Source organism: Odocoileus virginianus, chromosome 2 (assembly GCF_023699985.2).
Source record: "Odocoileus virginianus isolate 20LAN1187 ecotype Illinois chromosome 2, Ovbor_1.2, whole genome shotgun sequence".
NCBI classification, from domain to species: Eukaryota; Metazoa; Chordata; class Mammalia; order Artiodactyla; family Cervidae; genus Odocoileus; species Odocoileus virginianus.
In genome coordinates, this window is record NC_069675.1 from 96,630,209 (window position 1) to 96,655,666 (window position 25,458).

Sequence of the window (25,458 nt, forward strand, 5' to 3'; positions counted from 1 at the left end):
TCCACCCCATCAGGTGCCCGAAGAAGCCTCTGGTCTGAGCTCCGCTGTCTGGTCTATGGGACCAGATCCAAGCCGTCCAGGCCAGTGGGGCAGGTGGGCCTGGCTCCCCGGGCTCTGGGCTGCTCAGAGGGAAGCTGGTCAAAGCAGGGGTGAGTCAGGGGCCCACCTCTGGGCCTCTGGCTCGGGGCACAGCCGAGGCCAGACCTGTAGGAGGACTACATTTCCCAGAGTCCCCCAGGTCCCCCCCAGAGCGAGCCATTGGGAGATTTAAATAGCCCAGGCCCAAGGCATCCAGGCCCCAGCTGTGGACGCCTCCCCGTGGCTCCATTGGCGCTGGCCGGCACTGGGGGGCTCGATTGGCTGCCCGGCTGGCACTGACATTCCCCAGGAGCCCGGTGGCAGCCGGAGGTAAACAGCCATGTGCAGGCCTGCTCTCTATATTTAACAGCTGCCGAGGAGCGGGCAGGGAGGCAGAGAGCAGGGGCGGTTCCGGGCGCTCCCGTTATCGGGGGAGAAGGGCCTCGCAGCCAGGCTGGTAGCGGCCCTCGCCGGGCGATCGTCAACCATGCCTGCCTCCCAGAGCCGGGCCCGGGCCCGGGACCGCAGCAACGTCCTCAACCGGGCTGAGTTCCTGTCCCTGAATCAGCCCCCCAAGGGGGCCCCGGAGCCCCGCAGCTCGGGCAGGAAGGCCTCGGGCCCCTCGCCCCAGCCCCCAGCCCCTGGGGACGGGGCCCGCGAGCGGCGCCAGTCCCAGCAGCTGCCGGAGGAGGACTGCATGCAGCTGAACCCCTCCTTCAAGGGCATCGCCTTCAACTCCCTGCTGGCCATTGACATCTGCATGTCCAAGCGCCTGGGGGTATGCGCCGGCCGGGCCGCATCCTGGGCCAGCGCCCGCTCCATGGTCAAGCTCATTGGCATCACGGGCCACGGCGTCCCCTGGATCGGGGGCACCATCCTCTGCCTGGTGAAGAGCAGCACGCTGGCCGGCCAGGAGGTGCTCATGAACCTGCTTCTGGGTGAGTGCGCCCACCCATCGTCCACCACCCACCCTGCCAGGCCTCGGGGAGGGAGCCGAACCCACCCCACCCATGCCCAGGCCAGCGGGGCCCCTCAGAAACCGACAAGAACAATCTAATGAGGTTAGCAGGAAGGGTGCCCCAGAAACAGGCAAGCCTCCGGCTCGGGGAAAGAGGGAGCTGAGGATGTCCAGACTGCAAGGTGGGGGCCTTGAGAATGCAGAGCCCCAGCAGGAACTTCTGAGGAAGAGCCCTGCCCTGGGCAAAGCACATTGCTGCCCCAGAAGCAACTTGGAAGGGGTGCTGGAGGCCTTGAGGGATGTGTCCGGGGGTCTGGCGGGTGCCCTGGAGTGGGGTGTCTAACCCTGTCACTCCCATCCCTTGGACTGGTCCTTGAGTTCCTAGGCTGCTTGCAGGCAGCAGTTGGGAGCTGCCCACCCTCCCCCGTCACCCTGCTTGGCTCAGGGAACCTGAAAGCCCCCCGGGATCCAGTCTGGGGTTCCCACCCGCTCAGGACCTCCTGGAGTGCTTACCTGCCCCTTCCCTCGGGGAGTCGCTGGACGAGAGGACCTGGGGAGCTCTGGTTTGTTTGCAAAGTCTTTGCCACCAGCGTCTTTCGGTCGAGCACTGGCCCGTGCCAGGTGCCACGTGGGCCCGTGTGGAAGGCAGGCCCTCCCCTCTACCCAGGAGGAGATGCCCAGCCCCCGTCTGGCCCACCCTCCAGGCACCTCCAGATCCCCCAGGTACTCGGGCCCCTCTGCCGCCACCCTCCAAGCTGGGCCGTGTTGACCTCCAGGCCCTTCTCAGCACAGCCACCATTTGGGACACAAGTCGGGGGGCGGGGGGGCATGGCTCAGGCCAAGCCAACACTGACAAGGGGTCCTGGTACTGAAGCGGTGTGGGTTGGACCCCTGAGAACTGCCATCCAGGAGAAGTTACAGTAACTGTGAGTCTTCCCGCTCGGGTCTCAGAGCATCTGGGGTGTGCTGCTGGTGGAATGTGGGGAGGGTGAAGTAGCAGATGTTCGTGCAGGAGATGCTGAGTCTGGCACATCAGTGTTTTCTTGTTCTTGTTCCTAAATGATCCATGTTACTTGCTGTTATTCCCAAATAAACAGTCACAACGTGGCTGCTGCCCTTACCGTTCCCACTTCACAGATGAGGAAACTGAAGCTCCTGTAAATAAAGCAACCTGGCCAAGACTTCAGAACTTGAGATTTGCACCAAGCCCTGCCTGACATCCAGGCCTGTGCTCTTTCCAGGCACCCAGAAAGCCCTGGGGATGGAGAGACAGAGCACCGTGCCCAGGTGCCAGGCCAGGGGGCTTTGGGGGGCAGTGCAGAACCGTGGTCTCGTCATCTAGTGCCCGTTGAAGACTCAGGCAGAGCAGTGACTCAAGAAAACTGGGAAGGAGGGGTGCAGTCAGGTTGCCTGGTGTCCAAGGACGGGTGTGGGAAACCGTCCTTGAGCCTTTCTCTCAACCCCGCTCCCTAGACCTATCGGCACGGTCCGTCCATGTGTGATATTGGAAGTGGTGAGCTGTGTTGGTGATTTATTCAACACTTACTATGTGCCCGGTTTTTCATAAACCACATCATCACATGTCATCCTCACCACAACCCCCAGGGAGAAGCTGCTATGCTCCCCATTTAAAGAGGGGAAACTGAGGCACACAGAGACGCTTTGCCCTCAACCATGCAGCTAGTTAGTGATGGAGCCAGGACTGGAACTGATACAACTCTGGCTGGTCAGGACAAGGCTTCTGGCTTTTACCAGCAACCAGATTCTGTGGACACAAAGTTGTTTGTTCCATAGGATGGAGAGCAGGATTCAATAAATCTCCCTTCTTGAACAAGAAGGACAGTTGTTTCTCAATTTTTAAAAACATCATTTAGTGAGCTTCACTTAGGTACCAAGTACTATGCCATGAATGTCTTGTATGTCATGATGTTAAAATCTTTTTAATGATCGTATAATGTAAATTTCAATATACCCACTACACAGATAAGTTAACTGAGGCTCAGAGGAGTCAAGGGGTTTGTCCAACCCCACTTATCTGTAAGTGGTAGACCCAGGAACCAAGACAAGTCCTCTAGGAGGCAAACCCCTCGCCTTCCTGCTCACTTTTGGTCTGCAAGTCGAGCAGACCAGTCCACATTGAGGAGATACCTGCAGAGGGGTCTCCCTTTTACCAGCACCTTTGCTGGTGTATCCAGGTACCAAGACCACGGAGGAAGAAAGAGCCTGGCCCAGAGAAACTGCTCAGAGCAGGCGGCGTGGTCTGTGGGCCTGCATTCTTGGTGGGAATGTGGGCCCAGGAAAGCAGCAAATAACCAAGGTGGGTTGATCCCACAGCTCTGACCTGACCCACCAAAAGGGGCTGCCCACACTGCCTTCCGCCTAGGGATGACAGACCATCCTTGGGGCACAAACTGCACAGATCGGTCTATTCTTTAATCTTTGGGGCCCTGGGCATGGGGGCAGGGGCTTTCAACCCTAGAGCTCTGAGGTTGGAATGGACTTGTCCTGGTCCTCACTCTGACCCTTACTCACTGTGGTCAAGTCAGTTCCCATCGCTGAGCCTCAGTTTCTTCATCTGTACATGGGGCATCAGGGCTGTGGTGGGGATTCAAGAGGAGCAGGCACAGTGGGTGGCAGGTGGACGTGGACACTGCAGGGCCCAGAGGGATGAGGAGCCCAGCCCGGTCCTGCCTGCCTACTCTGAGCACCAGGCATCCAGCAGAATCCTGAGGGCAGAGCCTCCATTGTACTGTTGGGACCTGGGCTCTCCTTAGCCCCAAAGGGGAAAGCTCAGGAGCCTTGGGAAATGGAGCTCCAGTCATTGGACCCAGAAGAGTCCCAGCTGGGCTGGGAGGAAGTCCTCCTTTCTGCTCCCTGAAATCTGCCTCCCTTGTGGGGGGCTGTGATGTGTTGCACAGACTCTGGAAGCCTCAAAGCCAGAAGGGGGTCTCAGCAGCTGGCACAGGCTTGGCTCCAGAGTTGGCCAGACCTGGGTGGGAACATCCCGGCCATGCTGTGGGGACTGGGGCAAGTGAGTTGGCCTCTCTGAGCCTCATTTTCCTCATCTGTCTAATGGGTTGCTGGGATACTTCCCTGAAGAATTACACATGGCACATACCCACACCAGTTAATGCTTGTGGACAGCAGTGAGCATTAGCACCCTCATCACCACTGCCATCTTCAAAAGAAGTCCCAGGTCCAGGGCCGATCCAGGTCCCCTCCAAGCTCTAGGCCCCTGTGACGTGACCTGATTCCCCGCTTTGTCCTCTCTCTGCAACTCCTGGCTTGATGATCCCAAAGCGGGCAGGTGATAGGGGACCAGAGCCACTCCCGTTCACCAGACCCATCCTGGTTTCCCCCTGGGCCCATCCTCAGTAAGAACTGGTTTCCATGTCTTATTTTCATGATCTATAAAATAATCCTTATTGAAATGTCCCTAATTATGAAAACAATGTATTCCTTTTTTTCTATGTCATTTTTTATTGTGGTAAAATAGACATAACCTAGAACTTTCCATTCCAGCCATTCTTTAAGTGAACACTAGTGTGCAGCACAGGCTTCCCAGGCGGCTCAGCAGTGAAAGAATCCCCCTGACAATGCAGAGGACGTGGGTTCCATCCCTGGGCTGGGAAGATCCCTGGCAGAAGGAGATGGCAACCCACTCCAGTATTCTTGCCTGGGAAATCCCATGGACAGAGGAGCCCAGCGGCGCTACAGTCCACAGAGTCACGAAGGAGTCAGACACGACTTAGCGACTAAACAACATTCAGTACTTTCACATTGTTGAGCAACCACCACTGTCATCTCCAGAACTTGACAATCTTCCCAGACTGAACCTCTATGTCCATGAAACACTAACTCCCCACTGCCCCTGCCCACAGCACCCAGCATCCACACTTTCTGTTTCTATGAATCTACTTCATCTAGGGACCTCGTGTCGGTGGCACCGTACAGCATCTGTCTTTTGTGTCTGACTTATTTCCCTTAATATCCTGTCCTCAGGGTGCATCCATACTGTAGTAGGTGTCAGCATCTCCTTTTTTAAGGCTGAGTGATACTCCATGGTGTGGATGGACCACGTGTTGTTTATCCAACATCTGTTAGTGGACCCTTGGATTGCTTCTAGCTTCTGGCTACTATGAATAATGCTGCTCTGAACACGAGGGTACAAATATCTGTGCAAGTCCATGCTTTCACTTCTTTTGGGTGTACACCCAGGATGGAATTGCTGGAACAAATGGTAACACTAGGTTTAATTTTTGAGGAACCCCCAGGCTGTTTTCCACAGCAGAAATACCATTTTACATTCCTGCCACCTGTGCACAAAAGCTCCAATTTCTCCACAAGTGTTCTTGGCCAACATTTTTTTTTTTTAATAATAGCCATTTTAATGGGTGTGAAAAGTGGTGTCTCATGGTGGTTTTGATTTGTGCTTCCTTAGTGATAAGTGGCGTTGAGCAGCTTTTCATTATATATCCTTACGATAAGGAGAATTCAAACCAGGACAGATGACAAAGCAAGGGAAGAATTCCTTGCTGGTCCAGTGGTTAAACCTCCAAGCTTCCAGTGCAGGGGGTGAAGGTTCAATCCCTGGTCATGGAACCAAGATCCTGCATGCCTTGAGGCCAAAAATAATTTTAATTAAAAAAAAATGAGTGTTTCCCTTAAGCCCCTTCCCCAGGAATAACCGTTGCTACGGTTTAGGTCATAGGCCTCTGGATGTCTCTCTTTGCTTCTAAAATGACCTCCTGCAGTGTTTCCCCAGCTTGGCCTCATTCTCACGGCCCTCTCAGGCCTGCTGGGCCACATACCTCCCATCTGGGCCCCCCCTGAATCCCTTCACATCAAGCAGGAGAGGTTCAGAAACCAGAACCAACTCCCTCAGCCTAGCATCACTCCCCGGCCAACTCCCCACAAGCATCTCACAGCATCCCTTCCCCCCACGCAGTCCCTGCTCACCCATCCCCCAAATAATCTGTTCTGTCAGCTCCCCAACCCCCGGCCCCCAGCCCCTGCTCTGGGGGACAGCTTAGGTGACAAGCCCTCCACGAGGCTTGCATAGCCGGTCCCTAGTTGATGGATATTTAGACTGATCCCAAACCCTCACTGTCGGGAGCACTCCGTCTAGAGACGCCAGCTCAGTTCCGCAGAGAGAGAAAATTCTCCACCCTTCCTGCAGCTTCACATCTCATCATCTCAGCGCGGCTCTGTGAAAAGGTCCCTCCAGTTGGCCTCTGGCCACCTCCAGACAGGGTCAGGGGCCCCTTGTAGGGAGGGGAGCCACTGGGGGGGTCCTCTTCTATGTTATCCCACCGCTCCAGCCAAGCCTGGTGCCTTTAGACTTCTATCTATACCATAATTTTGCTTTCCTTGCACCCAGACAGTCTTCTGAGATGAATCAAGCCGCTTTAATATCTGGGTTCTTCAGGTGAGAATTATGGAAACCTGCAAAGTTTTAGAACTCGCTTAGAGTCATGCCGGCCAGGGGGATTTAGGGACAGACCGGGACACTCATGTCAGCCCCCCAACCCTAGGCACCGAGGGCTGGGGCAGGGTGTCTGGCTGAAGGCAGGGCCGCCGTGGTCAGGAGAGATGCCATGTGTACACACGCACACACACACACATACCGCTCACACTAACGGAGCAGAGGTCCCAGTGCCAAATGCCTGGAGTGTTTCTGCCTCCTCTCAGGGTTTCCCTTCCATCAACCTCTCTGCTCACTGCCCACCTCCTCAGAGCTGTGTTCTTCTAGAACAGTGCACTGGGTTTTAAAATAACTAAAATACACATGACATAAAATTTGCCTTATTAACCATTTTAAGTGTCCAGTTCAATGGCATTAAGTTTACAATCATGCCCACCACCTATCTCCTAATGCAGCTGAAACGCTGCACCCATTAAGCACTAACTCCCCAGCCCCCTAGCACCCTCTGATCTACCTTCTCTATGAATCTGCCCATCCTAAGGACCCCATGAAAATGGAATCATGCAGTATTTGTCCTTTTGTAAAAATAACTTTTTTAAAACGTGCACAAGTCACGCCCCTTCATGATCAGAAAAAAAAAAATGTTAATGCAGAATTACAGAGAGACAACAAAAATGAGCCTCATCCTTCCACCCACTGAAAAGCACAGTTAACATTTAGTGTGGTGCCTTCTAGACTTTTTTCACCGTGTATAGACACATTTACATCTTAATTTTACAAAAACAGCATTATCCTACTGTAAATCCGGTGTGGTCATTGGCCTTTTCCACTTAAACCCCAGAGCTGTCCATCCGTGGCTATAAATACACATCTGCTTTATCATTCGCAGTGGCCCCAGAGCGCTCTGTCGTCTAGACTTGGCCGCAGTCTGGCCCATCTGTCTCCGACTCAAGGGCATCGGGTTGGTGCGGGGTTTTCAGCATCATGAAGGATGCTGCAGTGGACATCCTTGACTGTGAATCGTGGGGCACACCCCTAACTATTTCCCAGGGAGACAGTCCTACCCATGGAAGGGCTGAGTCAAGGGAGTTCTGCCATAGGGACTTCTGAGTCTGAATCCAAAGCCCTTCAGAAAGTTTAGACTGATTTACACCACCCCAGAGCCCTAACTGGGCTGTTTCCCTGGTTCCTAGAGGGAATGGAATGGGGGATCAGAGGCCAGAAGAGTGGGTACCCCTCCTCCCAGCCCCAGGCAGTAAGACATGTCAGCACTGTCTTTTGCTCCTTGTGGGGGTCCACAGCTGCCCCTTCCCCACCCCTGCCTGCCCTGCCCTGCTGCTGAACTGGTCCCATGGTGGGCATCTCAGTGGGAGCAGCCATGCTCGAGGGGCCAGGAGGGACCACCCCAGTAGCCCCCACCCCCACCAGAGTGGGAGAGAAAGTGGGAGCCAAGGCAGGTTCTTGTCACCTCTGAGGCACCCGCATAGCAGGTAATAGTTGTGCTTCCTGCGAGGTCATTTAGGGCATCTGAGCCACCTGCCTGGTGAGAGGGGCAGGCCGTGCAGATTGTTGGTGGGGCCCAGCCCTCCCTGCAGACCAGGCAACCCTCAGAGTAGCTTCTGGAATGACCCCCTGTTCTATCAACGAAGGGAGGAAGCTCAGAGGGATGGCTGTGCCAAGGTCATGAAATTCACAAGCAGCCGACCTTGAGGCCCGCCTCTGATCCTGAAGCCCAGGGGCCCAGCCTCTGCCCTACTCGATGGCGGTGAGCGGAGGCCCAGGGAGGTTAGGCCACCAGCCCGGGTCACACAGCGCTGTGGTTCTGGCCCCTGAACTTGCTGCCAAGTGGACCTGTCCCCACGGGGCGGGGAGCCCTGCCTCCCTCTCGGTCCAGAAAGAAATATAGGTCAGGGACCTCAACCAGCCGTGTGAGCGGAATTCACGGAGCCTTGAGTGACGGAGCCATTTGCTTCTATTTCTGGGCGCCAGGGTATGTGCTGACATGTTAGAATCACAGCCACAAGCGGGCTGGCCATGGTGCTGGGGGAGGGGCAAGCAGCCTGGGGGGGCAGTGGGAGGAGTTGCGGGGAGGCCCCAGGGCCATCGGCTCTGCCGGGGAGCCGTCCCCCACAGCCTCCCCACACCCAACCCTCAAAGCGCGGCAGCAGCAATAGTAAGGGGAGAGACCTCAGGCTCACCACACCTGTAAAGAGGCCCCCTGTCTAACTTACTGCCCCCGCCCCGTCATCTGGCACCCTGCCAGCCTGCTTCACCAGCCCCAGGCCTGGCCCTTGCCTCACATACTCAGGAAGCAGTGGGACCCAAGACCTGCAGGTCAAGAGAATGAATGAAGGACCCCGAAGGCCCAGGGCGGAGGGGCAGTTTTCACTTCATTGTGGCCTCAAGGGACAGAGGCAGCCGAAAATAGCAGATTTCCAAAGGCCCAGATGTGGGGTTTTCAAATCATGGCACACAGCCAGCCTCAGAAGCCTCTCGGGGGCCAGGGGAGGGTCCCCCATTTCCAGTAGCCCCAGTGACAGCCATGGGGCTACTTCTCTCATCCCTTCATATCCTGAGTCTCTGTGGATACATATTGTCCAGTCACTCAGGCATGTCAGACTCTTTGCGACCCTGGACTGCAGCACGCCAGGCTTCCCTGTCCCGCACCATCTCCCAGAGTTTGCTCAAACTCACGTCCATTGAGTTGGTGATGCCATCTAAACCCTCTCATCCTCTGTCGTCCCCTTCTCCTCCTGCCCTCAATCTTTCCCAGCATCAGAGTCTTTTCCAATGAGTTGGCTCTTCGCCTCAGGTGGCCAAAGTATTGGAGCTTCAGCTTCAGCATCAGTCCTCCCAGTGAATATCCAGGGTTGACTTCCTTTGGGTTGACTGGTTTGATCTTGCAGTCCAAGGGACTCTTCAGAGTCCCTCAACACCACAGTTCTAAAACATCCATTTTTTGGTGCTCAGCCTTCTTTATGGTTCAGCTCTCACATCCCACTGATAGATGCCTACTGGAAAAATCATAGCTTTGTCTTACATTGGGAAAAAATGTTTTGCTGCTAAAAAAAAAGTTTGAAAGGTGTGGGTCTAGCTCAATTCCTGGCCCATCAGTCTCGACAGTCCTCGAGGAGAGCTGGGACACCTGGCCTGGGGGCAGCAGGCGGCGAGGCAGAAGCCCACCCGGCCTCCAGCCTCCACATCAGACTGAAACCCTGTGCCCAGCTCCCCGGTCGCAGGCAGCCCGGGGAGGAGCAGATGCTGCACCCTGCCCCTCCTCCTGGAACCCAGAGGCTTCCTCTGGGCACCTCTGCTGAAGTTCACAGTCATCTGGGGAAGCAGATATATGCCAGCGAGAATTTGCCAACTTGCTGAGCCCTGGTTTTCAGCTGAGAAACTTGGTCACTAATTAGACAGCCCACATGGCTCAGACTATAAAGAATCTGCCTGCTATGTGGGAGACCTGGGTTCAGTCTTTGGGTTGGGAAGATCCCCTGGAGAAGGGAATGGCAGACCACTCCAGTATTCTTGCCTGGAGAATTCCATGGACAGAAGAGCCTGGCAGACTACAGTCCATGGGCTCACAAAGAGTCGGACACGACTGAGCGACTAACACACGCCCTCACACCCCCCACGTCTTCCTAGTGGCCAGTGTCTGGTTCTGTCTAGGGGCCCCATCCTGGTCCACATCAGTCCCACCCCCAAGCCACCAGCCCAGGGTGCTATGACCTTCCTTCAGGTGCTGAGGGTCTCGGAACCTGGGCCAGATCATTTTGACGCTGATGGGACCTCAGAGGAGGAAGCCCTTTTGCTGGTGCACCTGCTCAATACCGCCCAGCCTCCAGGGTCTGAAAGGCTGGCTCAGGCCAGGCTGGAGCTTTGGAGTAGCAAGAGCAGCCGTGCCCTAGACCAGCATATACCATGCTGTTTTTAAGTACTTCGCAGGCACTAGGAGCTCATCTCATCCTGCGAGAACCCTTGTTACAGGTGGGCAGACTGAGGCTCCAACAGGTGAAGGCACTTGATGAGCCGAGGAGCTGGGACTGGAACCCCACCTGTGATTCTGAAACCTGCAAGTTTAACCCCTTTCCTGTGAACTGCCTCCTCCGCAGGTGGAGACAGCCTGCCATGAGGTAGGGGAGCGGCCTTTGGGCTGGAGAGGACTGGCTGCCTCCTCTCAGCCTGGCCCCCTCCCTCCGCTGCTCCATTGGGCTCAGGGTCCCCAGGGGTCAGATGCCACCACCTTCCTCCAACTTCCACCTGCTCTTTTGGTCCCCTATGTCCTCCTGGGACTGTGGCCCCCATATCCCGTGGACTCCAGGTGCTGCCAGCCTCGACCTGGGTTAGCAGCCTGCATGCTGGAAGGTCTGAGCGCCTGGGAACAAGTTGCCATGGGAACACGGTGTGGAGGGGGCGGGGCATGCAACAAGGTGGGCTCCCTCCATCAGGCTCCTCCCCCCACCATGGACCGGCAGCCTCTGCATCCACCACTTCATGCTTCTGCCCCCTCCCTGGGTGGTCCAGGATGGGCAGACATCAGCTGGCCCTGTGGCTAAGGATAGGGGCAGACCCCGGGGAGGCCAGGGCTCAAATCCCCAACCAAGAGCCCAGACTGCAAGCAGCAACCCTACAGAGTGCAGGAAAAAAGGAGTCCTGCTCTGCCCAGGGAACACAATGTTAGTCCAGCCCAGGGACTGCCAGATAAACACCCCGGGGCACCCCAGACGCTGCAGCTGGGCCAGTTTCAAAAGCAGGCTACAGAACTGTATGTGTGGAGCACGTTACAGCTTTCATTAAATCAATGCTCTGTAGGTGGAGAGAAGGTTCCGGGACGGTGGCTACCTCTGGGTGGCAGAATCACAGGCGATTTAAAATTTATTTTCTCTCCTATTTTGTAAGTTTTATGCAGTGAACATCAACTGTGTCATTTTTTTCCCAAATATTTTTTTTTCCCGTTTCTGAACAAGAACAATTGCAGGGCAACACTTTCAGTATCTCCTGTAAATTTTCCAGGAAAGCCGCCAGTGCCAGGCTGCCCTGATCTGTCATTTGATACTAATCTTCCACCCTTCTCTGGCCCTCCCTGTGTTCCAGACACTGGCGGGGACCACCTTGTCTGGTCCGGTGGGACATCCCTGTTTGAGCCCTGAACCTCTTATGTCCCCCAAACCCTTCTGTCCCAAGCACACCCAGGACAGTCAGTCACCCTGCAGGCACCGCGCCACACCTCCTCTGGAGGCCAGGTAGTTGTGATCTTGTCTTAGAGGTGAGAGAAGTTAAGTGACTTGCCCAAGGTCACAGCAGGCTTCAAGGTTGGAACTCAAACCCGGGTCTCTGGGACACTTGTGAGCCCCCACCTTGGCTGCCTGGGTGAAACCAGGGCCTTAGCTTGGGGCCTTCGGCTAAGGGCCCAGAGAAGCAGAGCACCCTCTCCAAAGCCACACAGCGGGGTGCTGGTGGGGGCCGAATGGACAGATTCATGTCTCCCCCAAGGCTCCCCAAATGGAGAGCCCACCCCTCTGCCCCAGGCCAGGACTCAGCTAACATGTGGAGACCTGCCCTTCTGTGTCTGATGCTGGGCAGAAGCCAGTGAACAAAACAGACACGCCTCGGCCCCGCCTTCAAGAAGGGATGATACGAGGGAGGGAATGAGAGCTCGTGCGGAGCTGTTTACCCAGCGCAGTGAGGCCTGAGGATGATGGAGAGGAAGTCAGCGGGAGGGGAAAGGGGACATCCAGACCGAAAGCGGAGCAGAGTAGGGCTCCGTCTTGTCCCTGTAACGTGGGGGCAACAGGGCTCCGCTGCCGTGGCAAACAGTTTGGTGGCTTCTTGGAAAGTTACACATCGTTCCTGCATGATTGGCCGGCTTCCCTGATGGCTCAGCTGGTAAAGAATCCCCCTGCAGTGCGGGAGACCTGGGTTCGATCCCCGGGTTGGGAAGATCCCCTGGGGAAGGGAAAGGCTACCCACTCCAGTATTCTGGCCTGGAGAATTCCAAGGACTGTATAGTCCATGGGATCGTAAAGAGTCAGACACGACGGAGCAACTTTCATTTCACTGCATGATGGAGCAATTCCACCCATAGGAATGTGCCCCCAAAGAACTGCAAACAGGTTCTCAACCAATCCTCGTCCACGAATGTTCATAGCCACATTACTCACCACAGCCAAAAGGGGCAGACCACCCAGTTGCCACCAACAGATGAATAGATTAAAAAAATTATGGCGGGTCCAGAGAATGGACTAATAGGCAGTCATAAAAAAGGAGTAGAAGTTCTGATGCCTGCTGCAACATGGATGGGCCTCAAAAACATTACGGTACGAGAAAGAAGCCAGACCCAAAATGTCGCACATGTACAATTCCATTTGTATGAAATGTAGGGAACAGGTGAATCCACAGAGCAGAAGGCAAATCAGGGGTTGCCAGAGGCTGGGGGAGGGAGCATGGGGACCGATGGCTCAATGGGGACTGGGTTTCCTTTTGGGTGATGAAAACGTTTTGGAACTCCATAGAGGTGGTGTTTGCCCAACATTGTGAACCCACTACACGCTGCTGAACTGTACCCTTAAAAATGGTTAGTTGTATTAATAGTTAGTGTTAGTTGCTCAGTTGTGTCCAGCTCTTTGCCATAGCCTACCAGGCTCTTCTGTCTGTGGGATTCTCCAGGCAAGAATACTGGAGTGGGTTGTCATTTCCTCCTCCAGGGGATCTTCCCAACCCAGGAATTGAACCCAGGTCTCCTGCAATGTAAGGGGATTCTTTAAAGTCCAAGCCACCAGGGAAGCAATTGTACACATGAATCTCACTTCGACTTAGAAAAGATGGGTATGGTGACACCCTGCTCTTGGGACTGGAGGGGACGTCAGTGAAGTTCTTTGGGAAAAACCGGCAGCCCAGGGCCCCTTTGGTCAGGATGAGATTCCCCAAGGTGCCCACAGTGGCCCACGAGACCCCTGCTCACCACTCTCTCATTCAGCACCTTTACCTGTCCGAACATCCCAGGGAGGGCTTCGCTAGTGGCTCAGTGGGAAAGAGCCCACCTGCCAATGCAGGAGACGCGGGTTTGATCCTTGGGTCGGGAAGATCCCCTGGAGGAGGGCATGGCACCCACCCCGGTATGCTTGCCTGGAGAATCTGGTGGACAGAGGAGCCTGGCAGACTACAGCCCATGGGGTGGCTCGTGTCAGACATGACTTAGGGACGAAACCACCACCGCCACATCCCAGGGAAGTGTTTCAGGGAGAGGGAACAGCCACAGGCGAAGGCCCCGAGGCGGGAACCTTGCTGGGAGGTCTGAGTGGCCCCAGTGAGGAGGGAGGGAAAGTGTGGTGCTGACAACCTGGGGGCCCCCTCTCTCCCGCCCGCAGCCCTTCTCCTGGACATCATGACGGTGGCCGGCGTGCAGAAGCTCATCAAGCGGCGTGGCCCGTTCGAGTCAAGCCCCAGCCTCCTGGACTACCTCACCATGGACGTGTACGCCTTCCCCGCCGGGCACGCCAGCCGCGCGGCCATGGTGTCCAAGTTCTTCCTGAGCCACCTGGTGCTGGCGGTGCCGCTGCGCGTCCTGCTGGTGCTCTGGGCCCTGTGCGTGGGGCTGTCGCGGGTCATGATCGGCCGCCACCACATCACCGACGTCCTCTCCGGCTTCGCCATCGGCTACTTCCAGTTTCGCCTGGTCGAGCTGGTGTGGATGTCCTCCAACACCTGCCAGATGCTCATCTCTGCCTGGTGAGCTGCCCGTCTGCGGGGTGGCCCGTCGGAGGACACGTGGCTGGCAGGGGAGGGGGGAACCGGGCTGCCCCAGCTCATCCCCTCACCCCCATCTTGGTTGGAGGCTGGTGATGTCCAGTGGGCCTGCCAGTGATCGTCCCATCCCTCCCACCGTGCGGGGCGCCCCCTGCCACCTTAATGAGACTCTGAGTCCCTCTGTAGATGGGCTGGGGCCCAGCCTTGGGGACAGCCCTGCTGGGCTTCTGCTCTGGAGGGTACCAGGCCAGAACCACGAGGGGGGCCAAGTCTCGTCTTGTCCTTTCATCACCACGACTGTTGAGTTCCTGGCTGTGCCCACCTCACCACAGCACGACGCCCAATGAAATACCCACAGTCACCGCCCAACACAGGTGACATTGCCATTAACGGTCACCAACAGCTTACTTAGGGCAGCGCTTTCTGAAGGGTGCCCCACTGGACACCAGCCTGCAAGACGCCTTGGGAAGAAAAACGGTCTTGTGGTCAAACAAATTTGGGAAATGCTGCATACACACTGGATGTCCACGGGGGCCGGGACTGTCATAAAGGCTCTGACAAGTCCTGCAGAAAAGCTTCTTGTCAAACCTTGTTTGATCCATGTTTCCTAAACTTATTTGACCACAGAACCCTTTTTTCATGGAACAGCTAGGAACCCTCCAAGGAACTCTGTTGCTCCAGGGGCGTCTGGGGAGATGCTGCCCAGGAGCAGAAGGGCCCGAGGCGTGAGCTGGCTTCTCCCAGTGCCAGGCCCCAGAGCCCGAGGAGACCAGGGGTCTGGGCCTCTGCCCGTGGAAGGCCTTGGGCGGTGGTGCTGCTTTGGCCCCCAGGGGCCGGACTCTGTGTGACCTAATAGGTCATGTCCAGGCCAGCCGTGCCGGATGTGCAATTCACGTGACAATACAGATGACATGCAGACATCTCGCCTGTGTGGGTGTTTTTCCTTCTCTGATGCAAGTTTCCAGGTGGGAGAGTCCCTGTTAACTTGGGGGTAGGAGCCGATTCCTTTACCCCCAGTCAGGCCACAGGGTCAGGTGGGCAGGGAGCAGTGGACTCCTAGGGCCGGGTTGCCCTTCTCCCTGAGGTCTCTGCTAGGGCTCCCTCCATCCCCAGGCCCTGCACTGGCCACTCTGCCCCGGGGTCTGGTTCTGATCAGTTTGGGAAGCCCCCACCATGGTGCCAATGGAGATCTCCCCTGGGGACCAAGACTCCCTCACCCACCTCTGGCCAGGGCCCTGCCCCCAAGGACGTGGTCGGTACCAGGACAGGGGAGGCAGGAGGAGGTAGACATCAGTGCCGATGACCCTGGGTTCCTGTCCTGGCTGCTGGTGAGGAGGAGCCACGGGCGGGCGGCTGAAAACCGCCGTAGCATGCTGTCTCTCAGTTCCGAAGGCGAGGAGTCCGGACTCAAGGCGTCGAGGGCCACGCTGCCTCTGACTCCGGGCAGAATCCTTGCCCGCCTCTTCCCTGGTGGTTCAGATTGTAAAGAATCTGCCTGCGATGCAAGAGACCGGGGTTCAATCCCTGGCCGGGGAAGATCCCCTGGAGAAAGGAATGGCCACCCACTCCAGTATTCCTGCCTGGAAAAGTCCATGGATGGAGAAGCCTGGCGGGCTACAGTCCGTGGGGTGGCAAAGAGTCAGACACGACTGACCCACTGACCCTTCACTTTCACCTCTTCTGGTTTCTGGTGGTGGCTACATCACTCCATCCTGTGCCTGTCATTTCGGGGCGTTCTGCCCTCATCTGTTGTCCGTCTTCTCTTTCTATTGGACTAGGGCCCGCCCCACTCAGAATGGCCTCGTCCTAACTTACATCTTAATCACGTCTGCGAAGACGTGGTCACGTCCAGACATAGTCACGTCCATAGGTGCTGGGAGTCAGAATTGCACTATCTCAGGGAGACACGATTGAACCATGAGAGGCAGGATCCTCTGGGGGAGAGACAACCTCTCCCCGCCACCCCGCTGGGAGAGGACAGAGATGTGGCCCAAGCCAGTCTAAGGGACCAGCTGCTGCTGCTGAAGGGCCCAGAGCAGCACCCCCTCTGCCAGGCCCAGCCCTCCGGCCTGAATACCTTCTTCTCCAGCGGCAGATCCCACACCCTCAGGGGTCTCGGTCCCCCAGGGCCAGTCCCCTGCAGGCAGGCCCCAAGCTGCCCCTGCTCACCCTCCCAAGGCTTCTCTCTGGAGCCTTCTTTTCATCCAGACCTGCTGGGGCTGCAGGAGTTCTGCACCTAGTCTTCGCCCTAGAGGAGCTCAGGGAGGCCAGACTCAGCCGGCCACCATGATGTCGCTGTTGCTGTTCAGTAAGTAGCTCAGTGGCGTCCGGCCCTCCGTGATCCCATGGACTGCAGCATACTAGCCTCCCCTATCCTTCACTATCTCCCAGAATTTGCTCAAACTCATGTTCCCTGAGTCAGGGATGCTATCCAACTATCTCATTCTGTGATGTCCCCTTCTCCTCCTGCCTTCAATCTTTTCCAGCATCAGGGTCTTTTCCAATGAGTCGACTCTTCATATCAGGTGGCCAAGTATTGGAGCTTCAGCTTCAGCATCAGTCCTTCCAGTGAATATTCAGGGTTGATTTCCTTTAAGATTGCCTGGTGTGACTCTCAAGAGTCTTCTCTAACACTGCAGTTCAAAAGCATCATTCTTCAGAGCTCAGCCTTCTTTATGGTCCAACTCTCACATCCATACATGACTACTATGATGAAGACCCTCAACTTCCAATCTTGAATGCTGGCTGATCCGGGGTCTTCAAAATACATTCTGCCTGCTTCCACAGTCGCTCCTGGGTGGCGCGTCCATGCGATGCTGAGCAGAAGGAGTGAGGGTGGCTTCCTTTGCCCCTTGCCCCCACCCTCAGGAACCTGGGAGCCTGTCATTGGGGCGAATCTGGCTTCAGCTTTGAATAGGGGACACACTCCAGCCGTGCAAGGCCCACGCCTCCAATGGGCCCCAAGGCCTCTGCCTCTGCAGGGGTGCACGGCGGCCTTTAGAGTCTTTAGGATGAGGAGGGGTTTTCTGAAGAATGGAGGGCTCTCAGAAGACCCCCTAAGCTCAGGGTGGGTATTAGAATCCAAATGCCTAACAGACAGTTAGGAGGACAATCTCCCTGGAGAGGCAGTGGGCAGCTTGCCCGGGAGAAACATCCTGTCCTGAGAAGTGTTAGCAGCGCTGGGGCTCGGGCCAGGGCCAGCGCTGACACAACGGTCACCTCTCTGAGCCTGGTGTCCTGAGCTACCACACGGGGCTGACGGGGGCCCCTGTGGGGTCGTGTGTGACTCAGGGGTGCTCCCCACGAGGGGGTGCCTGGTGCAGGGTCCACCCTGCCATCCCGGAAGGATCCCGCCGGCCTGGGGGAGCCCGCAGGCGCAGAGCCAGGGATGGGGGCAGGGAGGGGCCTGTGACTCCTTCAGGGACACCCCGTTCCTGGAGAGACGCAGAGCGCGTGTGCCGCTCACCTGTGGTTAACGCACTTCAGTGATCGAAACCAACAGCCGCTCTCACTTTCTTCTGGTGAATTATAATATTTGATTCTTAATGGTAAGCCCATTCTGCATACCTGGGATAAACCCTACGTGGCGTTACCCTAGCCCTTTCTAAATATCACCACGTTGGGACTTCCCTGGTGATCCAGGGCTTAAGACTTCACCTTCCAATCCAGGGGCTGCCGTTTTGATCCTTGGTGGAGGAGCTAAGATGCCACATACCTTGGGGCTAAAGAAACCAAAACATAAAGCAGAAACAGTGTTGTAGCAAATTCAGTAAAGACTCTTAAAATGGTCCACATCAAAAAACATCTTAAAAAAATAAATATCACCACATGGGGTTAGACAAAGATTCTGTTGGGACGTCCCTGGTGGTTCAGTGGTTAAGGCTCCATACTCCCAGTGTAGGGTTCACAGGTTCAATTTCTCGTGGGGGGAGGGAGAGAGCTAAGATCCCACGTGGCTTAAAAAAAAAAAAAAGAATTTGTTGAGAATCTCTATCCACAGGGGATGTTCATGTTGTTTCCTTGATTTGTTTGTGTCCACTTCGGTTAACAGGGTGAAGTCTGTATAGAGCCGGTATTATCTCTTTTTTCACTCCTCCGCCTCTGTCCCTCATTCCTAAGCTCTCAGAGATCAGCCTGTCCGTGGAACTGCTATTCGAGCTCATGACTTGGGGTGAGGCGAGGAGGGGGTTTATGGCTTCCTAAGTCCTTCACCTGCCTCATCGCGCTGATTCCTCGTCATGACCTTGTCCCTACTTCACAAGTGAGGAGACTGAGGCTCAGAGAGGGAAAGTCATTTTTCCAAGATCACTCAGCTAGGATTTGGCAGTCAGGATCAGAACCCCAGTTGCCCCAGTGGCCTTGGAACAGAGAACCCTCAGGAAAACCGAAACCCAGAGCACCCCACCAACCTTGGAGTGAGGCTGGACTGGTGAAGTGTCAGGCACAGGGGTGGGATGGCTTTTATCGTTCTTTTTTAAAAAATATATTTATTTTTATTTATTTGGCTGCACCAGGTCTCAGCTGCAGCACGCAGGATCTAGTTCCCTGACCGGGGATTGAACCTGGGCCCCCTGCATGGGGAACTCAGAGCCTCAGCCACTAGACCACTAGGGAAGTCCCCTGCTTTTTCCTTTTTGTAACAGAGAATCCAGTCCCACTGTGCCAGACGGCCTCCTGTATTGTCTTGGCTCACCCTTGGCCAGATTCTGTGGGTCCCGTCTAGACCGGATGTTGGATAAGACGGGAGCACAGTCCACTGGGCCCTGTGTGGCCGCAAAGCTCAGCCTCAGTGTGGTGTGTCCTCCCTGCTTCCCCACTCCCACCCACGCCCACCCCCAGGCCTGCGGGCCCCCACCTGCCCCTCCCGGAGCCTGGAGTTGGTCCTGAACTTGCCCGATGCCCTCCTGCCTCCCGGCATCACCCCAGCTGTCATGGACAATGTGATCACTTCCCAGAACACAGAAGTTCACCCGAGTTTTTTCGTCAAGGTCACTGGGATGGTGAGCCAAGCGGGGCTTGGGGACAGGCTGGGGGTGGTCTGGGCAGGGTGATCTTGAGGAAGGAGTGCACGCCTGGGAGTCAGACCTAAGGGCCCTAAGTCACTGAGCCCTTCTGAGCCTCAGCTTCCCCCTCTCTAAAATGGGGATAATGCTGGAGCATCCAGAGCTCTGTGGTCCAGGCTGGCACACGGAAGGGTTGAGAAAGGAAGACACGCCCCTCAAGAACCATGGGTCCCTGCTGGGCACTCAGGCACAGGGCTACCTCTGGGGATCGGATGGACTGGAGCCGACAGATGGGCACCTACCCATGTCCCGGCAGGCCCAGTGGCTTCTCTTCACAGATGGGGGCGCTGAGGCCCAAGAGGAGTGTCCAGCCCACGCCAAGTATGCAGGCACTATGCAGCCTGCCCTGAACCCCACCACCCACCCCACGTTCCCCGGCTTCAGGCTGTGGGTGGGCGAAGGGTGTGTGAACTGACCCCTCCCACCCCGAGCCTGTCTCGTTTCTCCTCCAGGCTGCCCAAACCCTCCTTTCAACAGAGCTGGGATTTAGGGCCTAGGAGGTCACCCCTGACCTGACTCTGCATCTTTGTGGAGTCTCTACTGGATTCCTAGTTGTCAAAATAAAGAACAGTAAGTTGGGGTTCTGAAGACCCCTGGCAGCTATGGCCTGGCGATGGCGGGCCTGGCCTGGGAAAAACCCACTGCCAAGAACATGTTATCGTGGGTGTTAACAGGCTGAACTGTGCCCCCTCCCTGCAATTCATACATCGAAAGCTTAACTCCCAGGACCTCAGAATGTGATTCTATTTGAAGACAGGACCTTTAAAGGAGAAATTAAGTTAAAATGAGGTCATTAGGATGGGCCCTCGTCCAATAGCACAGGTGTCCTCATAAGAAGGACAGTTGGACACAGACACGCAGAAGGACAACATGTGAAGACACAGGCAGAGGACAGCCCTCCACGAGCCAAGGAGAAATCAAGACTGTCAGTCGCTCAGTCGTGTCCGACTCTTTGCGACCTGTGGACTGTAGCCCACCAGGCTCCTCTGTCCGTGGGATTTCTCAGGCCAGAATATTGGAGTGGGTTGCCATTTCCTTACTCCAGGGGATCTTCCTGACCCAGGGATCGAACCCTGGTCTCCTGCATTGCAAGCGGACCCTTTATCATCTGAGCCACTTGGGAGAGGCCTCCATCACGGACTTCCAGCCCCCAGGAAACTGAGGGAGAGCATTTCTGTTGTTACAGCCACCCGGTCTGCGGTCCCTTATGGTGGCAGCCCTGGTTTATCAGGTCAGCTGGCCATCACCTGTCACCACAGGAAGAGCGAGGGTGGGACACAGGCCAGGAGAGGTGGGGACAGGCTGTGACCGGCCGCTTCTGGGCGGCGTGGGGAGACCACTGAACTAGGAGCTGCCCCGGGGGCACTGGCATCTCCCACTGTCACCGTGTCCTGAGCCCTTGCCCGGGGGAGGCTACTTCCCGGCCGAGGCAACTGGTCCAGTTCAAAGTCCCCGGGTCCCAGCCCCTGCCCTGCCTGGGGAAAGCTCCAGAAGGGGCAGGAGAAGAGGACGACAGGAGCTCAAAAAGCGTACGAACTCCGGGATCAGCCACCATCTGGCTCCAGGAAGAGACAGAACATCTGGCCACAGCTCTGGGCCCGGCATTTACGTAACCCGCGTGCAGACACACGTGGCCCGCCAGGCAGGCGGGCGAGGCTGGGCCCTGGCCCCACTCCATCTGACCTTCCCTTCGGGAAATGGGCCTTGTAGGGAGAGAGGGCTGTCGTGAGACTGCCACGACACCAGGCTGGCACGGGCTGACAGCCAGAGAGCCCTCCCCACGCATCCCAGCCCCAGCTCAGACACACACGCATGTGTGCACACACATGCAGGCTGGCCTCCACGTTCTCACATGTACAATTACATGCGGGAGATCTCCAAGCCTCCTTTCAGTTCTAATGTTCTGTAACGTGCACGTCCGTGGACACTCCAACATCGGACACTTCATGTGCTTGGGTATCACACACGTGCATGCAAAACAGGAAAACACACGCATGATCATCTTTGCACACAGATACATTTATACATTCACTTCCATATCCCAAACGTTTCATAGCCATGTACCAGCTCAAACACACGGTGGAATCTCTCTACACCTGCCTTCTGGTGTGCACGCACCTTGGTGACGATGTACACACCTGGCCTTGCATATGTTTATACACACACGTGTGTGCTCTGGCAGGAAGTGTACACACTTAATTTAACCACATGCAATTTCTCTGCATGCCCATTGCTGACAGGTATCAGGCTCACCAGATTAAGCAAATAAAAATAAAGGATCAGGGACCTCCCCAGTGGTCCAGCGGTTAAGAATCTGCCATCCAATGCAGGGGACACAGCTTCCATCTCTGGTTGAGGAACTAAGATCCATAATGCCGCGGGGCAACTAAGCCCACACACCACAATAAAGGATCCTGTATGTGCCGACAAAGATTGCCATGTGCCGCAACTAGGACCCAATGCAGTCAAACACATTAAACATTTGAATAAATTCTATTAAATCTTAAAAAAATGTTTTTTTAAATAGAGGATTCAATCTTTGGGATATAGTGATACTCAAAAACTGTGCATTTACCTGACATATCTAACCAAGGTGTCTATTTTATCTGGCAACCCAACCCTAATATGTAATATACATTCTCACACACACACACACATACACACGAATTCATGAGGTCGTCATGAGGCCCAGCCCAGGACATGCTGTTTCCCTGGGAGACCTTCTATAGACCTTCTCTGAATCTGGTCATTAGAGCCCAGCTCTGGCCTCAGCAGAGCTCCAGGCCCCCAGTTACGGCTTTCAACAACCTAGCCCAGGACCCGGCTTGCTAGTGGGAAGAGGCAGGGCTTCCAGCAGGAGCAGGGGCGGCTTGCTAGGACCCTGGGAAAGCTCCTCTCACCAACAGCCCAGCTGTAAGATCTGGCAGCAGCGGCCAAGCCCTGGGAACCCCACCCGAGCAGGGTTATCGTGGGGCCGGGCCTCGAGGAGGGATGTCCAGCCAGGGTCAGAGATGCAACGTGAGGCCCTGAGGCTGGCTTGGCCACAACTCCATTCCGGGGCTGCTTCTGCTGCTGGGAAATGAGACAGGGCAAGGGGGTCTTGAAATCCTGTTTCCTCCACTTAAGTCCCTCAGCCAGAAAGGTCTGCAGAGGGACAGGGTCGGGCAAGGTCCTAAGACGGGCTTAGCTCCGGGAGAGGGGGTCCCAGGGGGAAGACCCAGACCTGCCCCTCCCCGCGTGACCTGGCTGGCCTCCCCGCCCCCTCCCAGACAAGAGAGGAATTCTAGTCCTGAGCCCAGGGCCAGCAGATGTGTGATGAGTCTCCTGAGAGCCTCACAAAGAACAGGATGAATTTTTCTAAGGAAGTATCTGGTTATCTTGTTTTTTTGGTTACATAAGAAGCCATTTTCATTATTTCATGGAAAACCAAAAGTAAAAATTTTTTTTTTGCTTTTTCTTTGCAGACATTGTTCTCCACCTTCCTAAAAACAGAGACGTTATTTTGACCCAAACGTCGTTACACACCATAGCTTTGTGACCTGCTTTTATCCTGTATAACTTATTGTGAACCACCTTTCTGCATCAATAATTCAACATCTCCATCTTGACTGAGAGCAGCCTCCAGTGATTCCTTGTATGGAAGAGACTGTCTCTCTCTTTTTTTTTTCTTTGATATTTAGATGGCTACCAGTTTGTTTGTTTTTAATTGCAGTGAAATTCATATAATATAAGATTACCCAGTTTAAAGGGTACAATTTGGTGGCGTTTAGCACATTCATCCGGTTGTGCAACCACCACCTAGTTCCAAAATATTTTCATCACCCGAAAGGAAAGCCAGGAGGGCCGTTCGTCCTTGCCCTCCCTCCCCCCAGCCCCTGGAAGACACAGTCTGTTCTCTGTCTCTATGGATTTGCCTGTTCTGGACATTTCACATGAATGGAACCACAGACTATGCAACTTCTCGTGTCTGGCTTCTTTCAGTTAGCATAATGTCTTCAAGGTTCACTCACGCTGTGGCAGATATCAGTACTTCATTACTTTTTACGACCGAATAATATTCTAATGAGGCTTCCCTGGTGGCTCCGTGCAATACAGGAGACTCGGGTTCCATCCCTGGGTGGAGGAGGTTCCCTGGAGGAGGAAACGGCAACCCATTCCAATATTCTTGTCTGGAAACACTCATGGACGAAGGAGCCTGGCAGGCTACAGTCCATGGGGTCACAGAAGAGTCAAACATGACTGAGCGACTAAACAACATTACTCCATCGTGTGGATGGACCACAGTTCGGCTGTCCACTCCTCCCTTGATGGACATCTGTGTTGTTTGCATCGTTTGGCTGTTGACTATGTTATTTATTGCTGCCCAAGTGTCATAGCTTTATAAGTCCTGATATCAGATGGGATACATTCCTGTCTGTATTCCTCCTCTCCTGGGGTAGCACAATCCTTTGCTCACTCATATTAAACTTTAGAATCACTGGTCAAAAAAAAAAAATCACTGGTCAAAAAAAAAAAAAGAATCACTGGTCAGATTGAACCTGGGTCTCCCACATTGCAAGCCAACTCTTTACCGACTGAGCCGCCAGGGAAGACTCAAATTCTACACAAGCCCCCATTAAGACTTTAACTGGAATTGCATTGAGTCCACAGATCAATCTGTGGAGAACTGTCATTTTTATGCTAACTGGCCCTCCTGTCCTTAAGCATGAGTTATTTGTCCTTTTAAGCCTTAACTTGTTTTCATGGACTAGTATAATTTTCTGCCTAATGCTTACCTTTATTTCATTAGACGTATTCTTGTGTCTGAGTGCTCAATCGGTCAGTTGTGTCCAACTCTGTGATCACAGGGACTAAACCCCACCAGGCTCCTCTGTCCATGGATTTTTCAGGCAAGAATTCTGGAGACAGCTGCCATTTCTTCCTCCGGGGGATCTTCCCGACCCAGGGATTGAACTTTCGTCTCCTGCATTGGCAGGTGGGCTCTACCACTGAGGCATCTGGGAAGCCCATAGACTTATTCTTAGGTACTTAAAATTTTTGCACTCTTGGGACTGGCCCCACCCCCTTTTTTAAAGTACATTTTTCAGAGTCTTAGTGTCTAGAAATGCAGTTATATTTTGTGTGCTATTCTTGTATCTAGGTGTCTTGCTAAACTCTTCTTTTTGGTTTCCTATGAGCATACCTGAAGATAATGTGTTTTGTTTTCTCTTTCCTAACCTCTGTGTTTTTTAATTAACTTTTTACAGTCTTATTGTTAAGGGAGGATTTCCAATGCTCATTGTCAAAGAAGAGCAATAATGGGAAGCATAACATTTCTTTTCTGTCTTTGGCCACACCATGCAGCATGTGGGATCTTATTTCCCCGACCTGAAATGGAATCCATGCCTCCTGCAGTGGAAACACAGAGTCCTAATTACTGGATTGCCAAGGAAGTCTGAAACATAATGTTTCTTATGTCTAATCTCAGAGGGAATGTTGCTAATGTTTACCCATTTATCAACCAAGGAAATTCCCTTCTATTTCTGATTTATTGAGAAGTTTCCTACCACGAATTTATGCCGAACTTCTGAAAATACTTCTTAAGCATCTATTAAAATGATCCCATAGTTGTTTCCTCCTTTAATCAGTTAATGTGATAAATGTCACTGATTTCTGTAGTATTAAACCATCCCTTGCAATCTTGGCATAGAGCTCATTCCATCATGTGTATCACACTTTTTTATACACTATTGTATTCAACCTACTAATGTTTTAGGTAATATTGTTTTTTAACATTTTATTTTGTATTGGAGTATAACCGACAGCAAGGAGAGCCAACCAGTCCACCCTAAAGGAAATCAGTCCTGAATATTCATTGGACGGACTGATGCTGAAGCTGAAACTCCAATACTTTGGCCACCTGATACAAAGAGCTGATTCATTTGGAAAAACCCTGAAGCTGGGAAAGACTGAGGGCAGGAGGAGAAGGGGACGACAGAGGATGAGATGGTTAGAGGGCATCACCAACTCAATGGACATGAGTTTGAGTAAGCTCCAGGAGTTGGTGATGGACAGGGAGGCCTGGCGTGCTGCAGTCCATGGGGTCGCAGAGTTGGACACAACTGAACGACTGAACTGAACTGAACTGATAGCCAATTAACAATGCTGTGATAGTTCCAGGTGAACAGTGAGGGACTCACCCATGCATA

General features: G+C 54.4%; 1 protein-coding gene across 2 annotated transcripts; it reads left to right on the forward strand.

The window, feature by feature from the left end:
- On the forward strand, positions 1 to 23,797 carry PLPP7 (phospholipid phosphatase 7 (inactive)). 2 transcript variants are annotated; one of them, XM_020875583.2, is made up of 3 exons: positions 1 to 1,016; positions 13,829 to 14,189; positions 22,735 to 23,797. In XM_020875583.2, coding segments are annotated over exons 1-3 (813 nt in total). In that variant the 5' UTR covers positions 1 to 565; the 3' UTR covers positions 22,736 to 23,797. The 2 variants fall into 2 exon arrangements, with proteins under 2 accessions (XP_020731242.1, XP_020731241.1); XM_020875582.2 differs by lacking the exon at positions 22,735 to 23,797 and having other exon boundaries at positions 13,829 to 15,127.
- Positions 23,798 to 25,458: the final 1,661 nt, after the last annotated feature.